We start from the raw sequence: 12,001 nt of genomic DNA, 5'->3' as shown, positions 1-12,001 counted from the left end.
GTAGCTGATCAGGCCCCATAAATTCATTTCAGAGCTCTTAAATGCAGCATTGCTCTCTAATAACTAATTGACACAATAATATTATAGTTAATATATATAGTTATTATTCTCCCAAACTGAGAATATTCAGCTCAGAAACCTTTAAATGAGACTTTGCTTTATATAGAAATGTAGGCCTAGTTATCATGCACTCATTTATTTCCATTTTTTAATTTTCATTTAATTCATTTACACAGGCAATACAATTCACAGTGAAGCTACAGTGCATGCTCAACACAGTGTTGCAATATCTTGACTATCAAACTAGAGAAAACAACGTGACCGGCTGAGTGGCTGAGATGCACCACAATAACATCAACAAGCAGAAACACTGCTGCTCCATCTAGTCCAACAGCTGCAGCCCTGCCATGCGTGTGCATTTGCTTGTATCAGCTCATGTTCAGGTTTCCAGAGCGGGCTGGGTCGGGCTCCTCGCGCTGCCAAGGTCCATGGTGCATTGTTCATAAGAGAATCGGCTGGTGCGCACACAGTGGTGTGAGCGTGCGTCGCAGCGCTTGCAGCGGCAACGGCGGGCTGCCGGATAATACAACGGTGCGTTGACATCCTGAGGGCAGCCTGGCACGGCTCGGTACACCAGGGAGAGAGGCACACAGCTACGCTGGATGACGAAGGTCCTCCCAAACCGTCCCCACAAATTGGTGTCCTGGAAAAGAGGAATCGGGGCTGTTAGAGGCGGTGCACAGGTTGAACAGAACAATATGACGTTGTGTCAACTTTTTAAATGAAATGGGGTGCCTGTCAGAAGATGTTTTATAATTTGGTAACACTTCTTGAGGGACATCCTGGTGCCAATAAATCTAAACGAGAGAAATGTTTATTCGCCTCCATATCACTTTCACAATGTATCTAGATTCAACAAATGGGTGATTTTCATTTTGATCCACATACTGAACTTGAACAGTGTTTTAGAACATTTAAGATGCTGAAGCAAAATATATTGCTGAAGTATGTTTTCCACGACCTCCCTGTCTCATTGCACCCAAGAAACAGGGTGTTGCATCAAGTATCCTTATCGCATGACCACTTCAACATCACTTAATTGGCCTATACACTTTGCTCTAAATATTTCTCCTTTTTTTTGCATCATATTCAAAATTAAGTGTTGAAAAGTGTGAGTATGTGTGCGTCTCACCTGTGTGTAACAGTAGCCACTGCAGATAGTAGTATTGACAGCGACACACTGGGCACAGTCGTGCCTCTCAATCCATAAGGTATGATTCTTCAGCACACAGGCACACGCCGTTCCACCCATCAACGCGCACAGCAGCATATATTTCAACACTAACGAAGGCATGCTGAAAGTGCAGACACATAGGTGAATGCATAGACAGTTTGAGACAGTCACTCTGAAAAGACAACAGATGACAGACAAAAGACAATATCATTGCAACAATATCAGTTTGTTAAAGTGTATGCAAACCCAAATTAAAGAGAAAAAACACACCTTGACATATGTAGATTTTTTTTCACAATTTGATTGTAGTGGAAATTATTTCAGTTATCCTATAAATCTGTGTTCTTGCTTTCTTTGTGTCCACTCAGTCCCCCAACTCTCCCCTGTTGTTCTCCTCTGTGAATATCTGAAAAGACCAAGGAGATCATCCTCTTTTATGGAAACCCTAATCCACCCTGACCTGCCCCAGTAGACTACAGCATCATTCCAGAAATCACATGTCAGCAAGTTAAAAGTGGTCTCAAAACAAGAACATGTGGGTCTGTTTTGTGTGTGTGTGTGTGTGTGTGTGTGTGTGTGTGTGTGTGTGTGTGTGTGTGTGTGTGTGTGTGTGTGTGTGTGTGTGTGTGTGTGTGCATGAATGTACAGTGTTCATTTTAACATGTAACATGTAAGAACCACAATGAAGGAAATGGGCTCAACCATTTGGCACGGGAGGGGTGAGGAGGAGGTCATACTATTGTTACATAATGTCACAGTGTCACTACCGGTTGCAAATTTGGTATATGAATGAGATGTGAAATGTGAAAATAAAATGTCTTCATAATAAAAATAATTCATTTACAAATAAAACAAACAAACATAAAGAAATATGTAAAAGAATAATTCAATTTAGATAAAACTGAATATGTTGGATGAAAATAATATTATGCTTTTCATTTTCTAATTTCCCCCAGGGGCCTGGAGACATAATCCACACCATTAAAGAAGCTTTTTAAGAAATTGTACAAAAGCTAAATTAAATGAAATCAAGTTATATCAACACATTTATGATCAAATAATTCTGAATTCAATTTGATTATTAATAGTGATCTCATCTGGCTCATGCTGGGTCAGCACTCACATGTTTCTGTCCTACCCAAGTGAAAGGTTATGCCCTCCTTATCTAAGCCATTAATGCTCTCATTATTCCCATCTGTTCCTAATGTGAGTGGCCATGTGCCCTCAGATTTTTTCCCTCCCAAAGTAGTCAATAAACATGATGAAAACAATTGTGGATAAAGGGCCCATGGTTCTGGTGACCAGACACTTGGGAACTGTGAGTTTGACAATTGTTTTTACATCACATTGTGTTTAATGAATTTTGTAGAAGCAGCACCACTGCCAAATATGGCTATATGGCCCGTAATTCTTAGTGATGCTCATGGTGACCAGAAACTAAAGTACCAGAAACTAGTGCTTAATATATTTCAAATGCTGCAGCTGTGTTGTCATGTTGAGATGACAAAATTCAAGCCCATCCTCACCTGAAAAACGGCTAATCAATTGTGCAGCGGTTTATTACAGCCCATATTTACATTTATTGTTAGGCCACGACCTTTAGTGGCTGCTTGATGCCAGCAAAGGAGGAAGTCAGGTGACGTAGTATAAAGAGTGACAAAGTCTGGGTAGGGAGGTGGTTCAGATGGATGGATCAAGTTAACTCATGACTTTCAGACAGGAGCCCGTTGAACCCGAGGTTTGAGTCCACAAGGCAGAAAGTCAAAGTTGAGTTATATAGTAGTAGTTAAGTTAAATAAAATTTCGTAGATGACTGACGTTACATGAGTTAAGTCACATGACTTATTTTACTTACGTAATGTACTTGTTTTAACTCAAAGTCGCAATCTTTTCCTAAACCTAACCAAACTAGGACCATTTCACAAAGTTAACCCCGTGTTTAAGGTCACATGACATTCGTAACATACTTAAGGTTTGATACACCTGTTAGTGGATTAGAACTTTCCAACGCTCGCACATGTCGTTGTGGGGAACAGTTGCATATGTCGTTTTGGGACAATTGACAATTGACCTATTTTGTTATAAGTGGATGGTAGTTTGTTTACATCAGCACTGTTTGTAAACAATGGAATAACTCTCATCATTTGAGAAATGCAAAAAAGGCAGACTTTTTCATCTTGAAGTCAAACTGTTTAATCATATAGATGAATATATGTGCAATTTATATGGTCAACAAAAATACAGATCAGGCTTCTTTAAGAAAACTTTTGTAAATCTATGCTGAGACATACACACACCTATTCAGAGCTTAATTAGTATATGTATGCATATGAAGTGATAAGTTTGAGATTTAGCCACTGTTTTCTGACCTGACCCATGTTTCTGTTATTCTGTTTTTATATTTATCATGTTGGGTCTCAGTTACTGTATGTAACAAATCCATCAGATAATTACAACAAAGTAGGTCATGGACAGTTCACCAACTATCTGCCCTGACACAGATTCAGCTTTTTTGAGATAGGTGGATTATAGGCAAGACAGCTATTTAAAATATGGATCTACACATCTCCCAGAGCATCAGTTAGTTCAATACTCTACAGTGGCCTCCTGAAGAACATTGTGCACAGCAGGTGTGCTGGTTACACACCATGCTACAATATTTTATGTTTCATAACTGAATTTAAAGAGAAAAAAATATAAAGTATTATTTTAGATTACAAGATGGCATCTGTGTCCTGTGCCCAGAAACAATAACCAATAACTTAATTTGTCATCAAATGGCTGTCCTGCAACAGAGTCACAATATAGGGGCATCATATAAATCAAAAGAAAAAATGGGTGAATTTGAGAAATGATAAAACTGTAAAGTCACAATAAATCATAAATTATTTCATGAGTGTCTAAATGTACTTGTGTTACCAATGCAGATTTTGTTGAGGGGTATGAAATTTTTCTGTTTGAATAACGGGACTCTGAAAAAGTCTGAAACTCTGTATTCAAGAGTGAATGTTGTCAGGCAGATTTGTAGTGCTGCGATCAACTCCAATCAGCAGCCACAAGATTGAAAGTCCCAGAATTAATTTAGGAATAGGCCAACAAAAAGGACAAAACATTAGATCTCGCTTCTGTTAAACATTTTCATTGTTGTCATTCATTCATTGTCTTCCTTACCTTAATGACGTTTGCAATTGATGGTTTGAGGTTTTTATTCTGTGGCTTTCTGTTTGAGATCATACTGAACGGGTAACTCTACACGCTCCGATAAGGGCCCTGGAACTGGGTCAGTCAGAAACATGAACCCCTTTTGTTTTATAGGGGCCATGCCTCATCTTATGCCCCGAGGTCAACAGGTTACACTGCAACACCAACAAGTCATTTTTCAGTTTGCATCCTTTATTGACAATTTTAATTTATTTGGTTTGATTATTGCAACACCTAAAAGAAACCCACAATTAAAATTTTATATCTACACCTGTGTGTGTGCGTGTGTGTGTGTTTGACATGTACCTGTAAATCTTTCAGAAACACACATTAACTACCAGCATATTTCAGCCTTACACCTGACTTACCCAGTCGAGTTGGCAAATGTCACTTTAAACCTATTTAATTTAATCGCAATGAAATCAAAACAGTAGCACATGGCGCTTCATTTATACCTTCTGCAGAGCAAACTGTCCATCCTTAATAAGACTATGAAAAAGACACTTTTCCGTCCTACTTCATAACAAGTTACAAAACGTGGGAGGAGAGTAGTCTGAATTGGGTTCTGGAGCTGTGCCCCACCTCATCCATCGTGCTCATTTGCCAGCCGCGAGCGATTCCAAGTCAGTGAGCATCACATCCACTGGTGACGCCGGGAAGCTACGTCACCAAGTTTCTCCTGTGAGAACCACTCACAGACCCATTTTTCTGTTCACTCGCTCACCTGAATCAGGTGATACCCTGCAAGGGTAACTACTGGCTCCTGTCTCAGACCTTCCCCGAGGTGATTGGTGGAGTGACTAGCACTCAGCATGTGACCTCTACAATGAGCTTCCACCCACGAAAGGAAATATGGCTGACAGGATGTATTAATACACCCTCGTCTTTGCACGGAACCTTTGTTACGGTGCGAACAAAAACCCCAAAAATATTATCTTGACATTGTTGCTGTCCGCGACAAAACAAAAAAACAAAAACTTGCAGTGACATTGCCCAATTTCCCGTTTTTCCCTTGTTGTGTTGTAGGTATTTGTATGTGAACAGTGATGTGGACACCTGTGGCATGCTGGGAAACAGAGCCGTTTTCAATGGTCTAACCTTAACTACGAGCGGTTTTGCAATAAACTTGCTCTTAATATCGTTACAAAAATAAAACCCCTCTAAATGTGGTGACTTTATACAAAGAAGATACTTTATTTTAACTATGATAACGCAATTAATTAGTTGCACATAATTTATTCAGAAAACTGCAGATGGATCTAGTGGTATTTCTATTGGCTATGGACCCACCATATGTTTGCTGTACAAAATGTTTCCTGGATAATGAGCAGCCTAAATAAATGGTACAATTCTGACAGCATTTAGGCTATAAGATAACAAGGCTGACGTTTAAATAAAATAAAACTTTTCAACACTTGCTTTCACAACTCCTACCTCCAGAATCAAGGCATTTTGTAGTATTTTCTTTGGTTTTGTTAAATTGGTTCAGTCTCTCTCTCCCATTTTTAAAGTGGGAGACAGGTATATCCATTAGTCCTGACCAAAATTTTTGGACTATGAATATATTGAATATGTTGAAATACTTTTAGAATGACTAAAAATCCCAATCTACAACTCATACAGTATAAAACTCTCCATAGAACACACTATACAGGACAAAGGAAGTTCAGAATGGGTCTTAGGCATTCAAACATCTGCCTTAACTGCAAAGGTAACATATCTGATAGTTACATGCATGCTATGTGGCAATGTGCACCTGTCCAAAAGCTCTGGCAGAAGATATGTGAAGATCTATCAATATGGCTAAGGTACCCCGTCCCAGTTTCCCCATCACTCTGCGTGCTGGGGGACCTAAGTGACATTAGTATAGAGGCATACATACATACATATTAGTATAGTATAGAGTCATGATTCTCACTGACATATGATAGATAGATAGATAGATAGATAGATAGATAGATACTTTATTGATCCCCGAGGGGAAATTGCGGTGTTGCAGCAGCGAATTGACACAGGATACAAATAATTTATAGACCTATTTACACAAACTAACATATAATGTACAAAATTTCCTTTAAAAATATATTTACAATAAAAAAACAAATTCCAGTCTCTCTGGTCCTCCTTGATCAACTCTATCATGTAGTCAGGGTGGGTGTTTGTGACCTCGCTGCTCTGGGTTCCATGCGGACAGTTGGTTGGTCCTAGGGGCTGGGTGCATCTGGTGGCCTCCTGGGGCTGTGGGGCTGTTGCTGCTGTCGTGGGATGGCTGCTGCCCCTTTCCTTTGGGGGGCAGAAGGTGTGTGTGTGCAGGGTGCTGCTTCACTGCTGGTGAGGGAGGGCCACGGAGGGTTGGGGGTGGCGGGGTTCTGGCCTAGGCTGGGGGCTGTCGTCTCTTGTTCTCCCACGTTCTCACTCCCTGGCGGCAGCGGGGGCTCCCGGCACGGCTCTCTGCTGTTCTTCCTTGGCCTGGCACATGTGGTCTTGGGTCCTTTGCCCTTTCGGAAGGTCGTGGGGTTCCCTGGCTACTGGGGTTCTTGCCTGCCTGTTGCTGGGGTTGGTGCGGCGCTGTTATGGCATCACACTCTCTCTAACAACTACATTCTGCAACAGGCTTATGCACAAGTACACACGCACTCACAGACACACACACTCACACAGAGACATACACACACAAACAAATTGAGGTTGTCCATGGGTGTCACAGGTAGAACTATTTTTATGCTTTTCACTAAGTTATTTATTTAAAGGTATTGTTATTATTCTAGTTCTCATGGCTGTGCTGTGTTGTTTATTTTGCTTGACTGTTTCTTTTTTTTCATCCTCCCTCATCATCCAGTCTGTTCTCTGCACGTCCATCACTGTCTGGTTTGGATCTTCCACCAAAAAGGAACGGAGCAGACTACAACGGACAGTCAGGACTGCAGCAAAGATCATCAATGCCAACCTGCCCTCCATTGAGGACTTTACAATATGAACAGTATGAACAGCTCATTCTATTTCAGAGCTGTTCATACTGTTCATGTTTTATATACTGTTTACTAAATCCTCCCACCTCAAGCACATAACACCTGCACATAATACTACTTATTTATTCCAGCTTCCTTTGCACTATGCTCCATCGCACTGTGTACATGTGTACATTCATGTACGTATGTGTACCTGTATATCACATCCACCTACGAAATGTACAAAATAATGATATTTATTATGACAATAATAATTTACTCCTGCATCCTTTGCACTCTCCTTAATTGCACTATTTTCTCAATCTCTCTATATTGTTTTTGTTTGTTTCTAGTGTATATATATTGTGTTCTCTATACTGTAGCCTGTGTCTGATTTTATTTTATATTATTTTTTAATTGCATTGTTGTATGAGTAAGCACATCGTGAGCAATGTACAATCCTGAGTCAAATTCCTCGTATGTGTACACATACCAGGCAAATAAAGTTGATTCTGTTTCTAAAAAACATAATAAAATAAATAATAAAACAGACAAAAGACTATATTAAAACTCTCTTTTTAAAGTAAAATCTGTCTGGTGCAACAAGGTATTCAGCTCTTCATACTGTATACCAGGTTTCCGGGCAGAACAGGTTTTAAAAAAAATTTTATTTAAGATATTTTATATTTTTTTAAATGTATGTATATTTATGCCTGTGTGTGTTTAATTTGAGGGCTAAATTTAAAAACAATTATAAAATATCATTTTAAAACAAAGTCATATTTTATTAAATGATTTTGACATATACCTGTAAATCTTTAAGAATAACACATTAGCTACCAGCATTTGTACCTTCTGCTGAGTAAACTATGAAAAAGACACTTCTGTCCTACTTCATAAGTTACAAAACGTGGGGGGAGAGTAGTCTGAATTGGGTTCTGGAGCTGTGCCCCACCTCATCCATCGTGCTCATTTGCCAGCCGCGAGCGATTCCAAGTCAGTGAGCGTCACATCCACCGGTGACGCCGGGAAGCTACGTCACCAAGTTTCTCCTGTGAGAACCACTCACAGACCCATTTTTCTGTTCACTCGCTCACCCGAATCAGGTGATACCCTGCAAGGGTAACTATTGGCTCCTGTCTCAGACCTTCCCCGAGGTGATTGGTGGAGTGACTAGCACTCAGCATGTGACCTCTACAATGAGCTTCCGCCCACGAAAGGAAACATGGCTGACAGGATGTATTAATACACCCTCGTCTTTGCACGGAACCTTTGTTACGGTGCGAAACCCCAAAAATATTATCATAACATTGCTGCTGTCCGCGACAAAACAAAAAAAAACAAAAACTTGCGGTGACATTGTCCAATTTCCCGTTTTTCCCTCGTTGTGTTGTAGGTATTTGTATGTGAACATTGATGTGGACACCCGTGGCATGCTGGGAAACCGTATTCATTGGTCTCTTTCGAATCTTAACCAGAGCCGTTTAACTACCAGCGGTTTTGCAATAAACTTGTTCTTACTATCGTTTCAAAAATAAACCCCCTCTAAATGTGGTGTATACAAAGAAGATGCTTTATTTTAACTATAACAACGCAATTAATTAGCTACACATATTTTTTTTCAGAAAACTACAGACGGATCTAGTGGTATTTCTATTGGCTATAGACCCCCATATGTTTACTGTTCAAAATGTTGTCTGGATAATAAATAGCATATTACGGTGGGCTACATTTATGACAACATTTATGATATAAGGCAACAAGGCAGAAGTTTAAATAAAATAAAAAAAACTTTAACACTTGGTTTCACTACTCCTGAATCACGGCATTTCATTTACTCTGATTTTGTTCAAATTAAACAGTAGTTCAGTGAGTCTTTCTACGACATACTCCCAGCTGTGACATAATTTGACCACTAGATGGCAGACATACACAATCTCAAATCTTTTGATTTCATCATTTTGTTCTCCACGGGTAGCTGTAACGGAACAGCATAACTCACCTGAGCAGAAACGTTTTATGACACTCCCACAACCCAGAGGACATATCATTATCTCAAACTAAAAGCTCAGTGGAACAGGTGTAAAATGAACATGGCAAGAAGTCACAGCTGGCAGCTAGGTCTTTTTATTGCATCTAGGCCTATATGACGGAATTCAGACTGAATCGCCATTAAACTGCATATCTTTGTGAACACACTCACACACACGCACACGCACGCACGCACACACACACACACACACACACACACACACACACACACACACACACACAGAGACCGCTCTGTAGGCGGCAGTGAACATTCTGCTTCCTTGATCATATAATAAGAAGCCAAGGCAAGGTCCTCTTCAAATGGAGAGACTGCAGCAAAAAAAGAGTGGACATACATCTTGTTTGGCTGAGGAAAAAACTCAGACTCTCAAGCTTTCCAGTGAATGAAATTAGAAAATGGAGCATCTCCAAGGACAGTATGTAATCATTCGTTTTCTGTTCTATCTGTTTGTCTCTTAAAGGATTCTTCTGACACCAGTTGCTAACACATTTCTTTTACCTGCCAATAAGATTCTCTTGAAATTAATTATAACCCTGCCAGTGTGAGGATATTTATACTGTTTACCATGTTCAGTAATGCAGGGCTATTGCTCCCTAAAAACAACAGCAGCCTATTTCAAGTTGGGAGAGGGTGATCTTTCTGGGGCCCTTTTTTTGAGTGCCCTTGGTACACCTCAAGAGGAAGAGGAAATAGTTTGACCCAAATCATCATTGGTGTCCTTGAAGACACACTCTTATTAATAACCTCAGGAATCTGGAGACCACCTCTACTCCCCTTCACTCCTCCCACCTCCCTTCCTCTCCGCTGTGATCTTCCCTGTCCTAACTTTTATTCCACCTCCTTTTCTGGTCTGTATGCACCTTCACTTTCACTCGCACAGACCCGCAAGGCCCCCACAGGGCCTCAAAATCAATCTCACAGTTCTTAAAATAATCAACCTAGTTGTGAAGAGGGCTTACCGGTAACATGTAGAGTACTCTCCTTCCTTTCACTCCTTCCCCACCTTCCTCTTAGTGTGAGGACTGCCAACCATCTCATGTCGTTTCCCTTTCATTTTAGTTTTGGCCTCAGTGGCATTTTTTTCATTTCATTTATTTATTCCATATACTGTATGTGTGCTCAGACATGCATTTTTCTTTAGTTCTCTTTAATGTTTATTTTGATTGGGGTTTTTGTCATGTGGGTAACACATTTGTGTTTGGGTGGATGTTACGATAGTGGACAGTGAACAGGACATTGGACAACAAAAAACCAGTAACAACCAAAAAACTTCATGATACACTTTAACATACCCTGTAACTACACTAACACTAACTAACTACACTACAACTCAGTATTTTATTACAATTTTAAAAATGTAAACATAACCTTCAAAAATACTTATATATATTTTATAGTTAGTTAGTCTAAAATATTTTGTTCACCAGCAACAACAATAAAGTTATAAAAGAAAACATTACACTATATTAACAATAATAAGTACTCCATAATTACATTTGTTTGAGTACAAGATGACTCTGGTACAGTGTGTGAAGACCTGCCTATTTTATGAAAAAGGAAATAAATAAATAAATATTGGCACCCGTAATTGGTCTCAGTAGGTTGTGATCCCCAGACAGCTGAAGAAATATCATCGATCACCCAGGATAAGAATAGGATCTGGAGGGTGGCCTATGGCCAACACTGAAAACGTCTCCTCCTCACTAGTTTGGGTAATTAACAAAAGCGTTCACAGTGATGCATCCAGCTGAAACTTCAAACAATCCCCTACCCCTGCCTGTTACAACCTTTAACTAATGAGTTCTCCTGCCATTTAAGCTGCCACTATGAAAAAAAAATTGTAACGTGACGCAGGTCTGATCTAAACGAAAAATTTAATGAAATACAATCCACTGAAGTCTTTCCTTCGTTTTTCCTTTTCATGTTAATGCATTATGTCTGGTGAATTTTTTTCAGAACTGCTATTGATTTTTAAAGGAATGCAAATTCTCCCAACCCAGTACTGAAGTCAAAGAGGCATTGCCCGCCCTACATTACAACTCAAATATAGCGTCACCAATTAAGGCCAAATCTCCTATGCTACATTAAGCATGTGGGAGAACTCATTCTATATTACCATTTTATTTATCTCTCAATGTCAGACTGTGCAGACATGTACCTTGTCAGTGGATAAAATCAGATGTAACTTCAGTGAGGTGCAGCACATTTAATTTGATTTTGCATGAATGTGAACTTTTCTGGTGAAAAAAGAAATGGGACAGAAGGTTCAGTTTAGCACTGATTTTGGGTATAAATAATAGTCTGTTTATCCTTTTATTTATTCTATTTCTCTAGCTTTCGCTCTCTTTTTCCTTCACTATTGCTGTCAGAGGAGGAGTGAAGTAATTACAACCTGCCTCTGACCCACACTGGCCTGCAGCCCAATGAGGAGGGCCAAAAAAGAGAAGAAGTTGCAAAAAAAACAAGTATAAAGAGACAGACCAAGGAAAAAATGGAAGAAAGAGAGGAAGAAGAGATAGCAGGGGAAGAAAAAATTGGGAGTTGAGTGACTGTGTGAGGGATGCT

General features: G+C 39.7%; 1 protein-coding gene across 1 annotated transcript; it reads right to left on the bottom strand.

Annotated features, from left to right (window-relative positions):
- Positions 1-8: 8 nt before the first annotated feature.
- On the bottom strand, positions 9-1,532 carry LOC119905435 (follitropin subunit beta-like). Its single transcript, XM_038722470.1, has 2 exons — positions 1,193-1,532; positions 9-703 (listed from the first exon to the last, which is right to left on the bottom strand). Exons 1-2 carry the CDS (start codon positions 1,352-1,354, stop codon positions 440-442), a joined length of 426 nt encoding a protein of 141 aa, XP_038578398.1. The 5' UTR covers positions 1,355-1,532; the 3' UTR covers positions 9-439.
- Positions 1,533-12,001: the final 10,469 nt, after the last annotated feature.

This window comes from Micropterus salmoides, unplaced genomic scaffold (assembly GCF_014851395.1).
Source record: "Micropterus salmoides isolate LMB-PRFRI ecotype aquatic unplaced genomic scaffold, ASM1485139v1 Ms_hic_scaffold_16, whole genome shotgun sequence".
NCBI classification, from domain to species: Eukaryota; Metazoa; Chordata; class Actinopteri; order Centrarchiformes; family Centrarchidae; genus Micropterus; species Micropterus salmoides.
The sequence above is the reverse complement of the archived record's forward strand: the minus strand, read 5'-3'. Positions and strand labels throughout refer to the sequence as shown.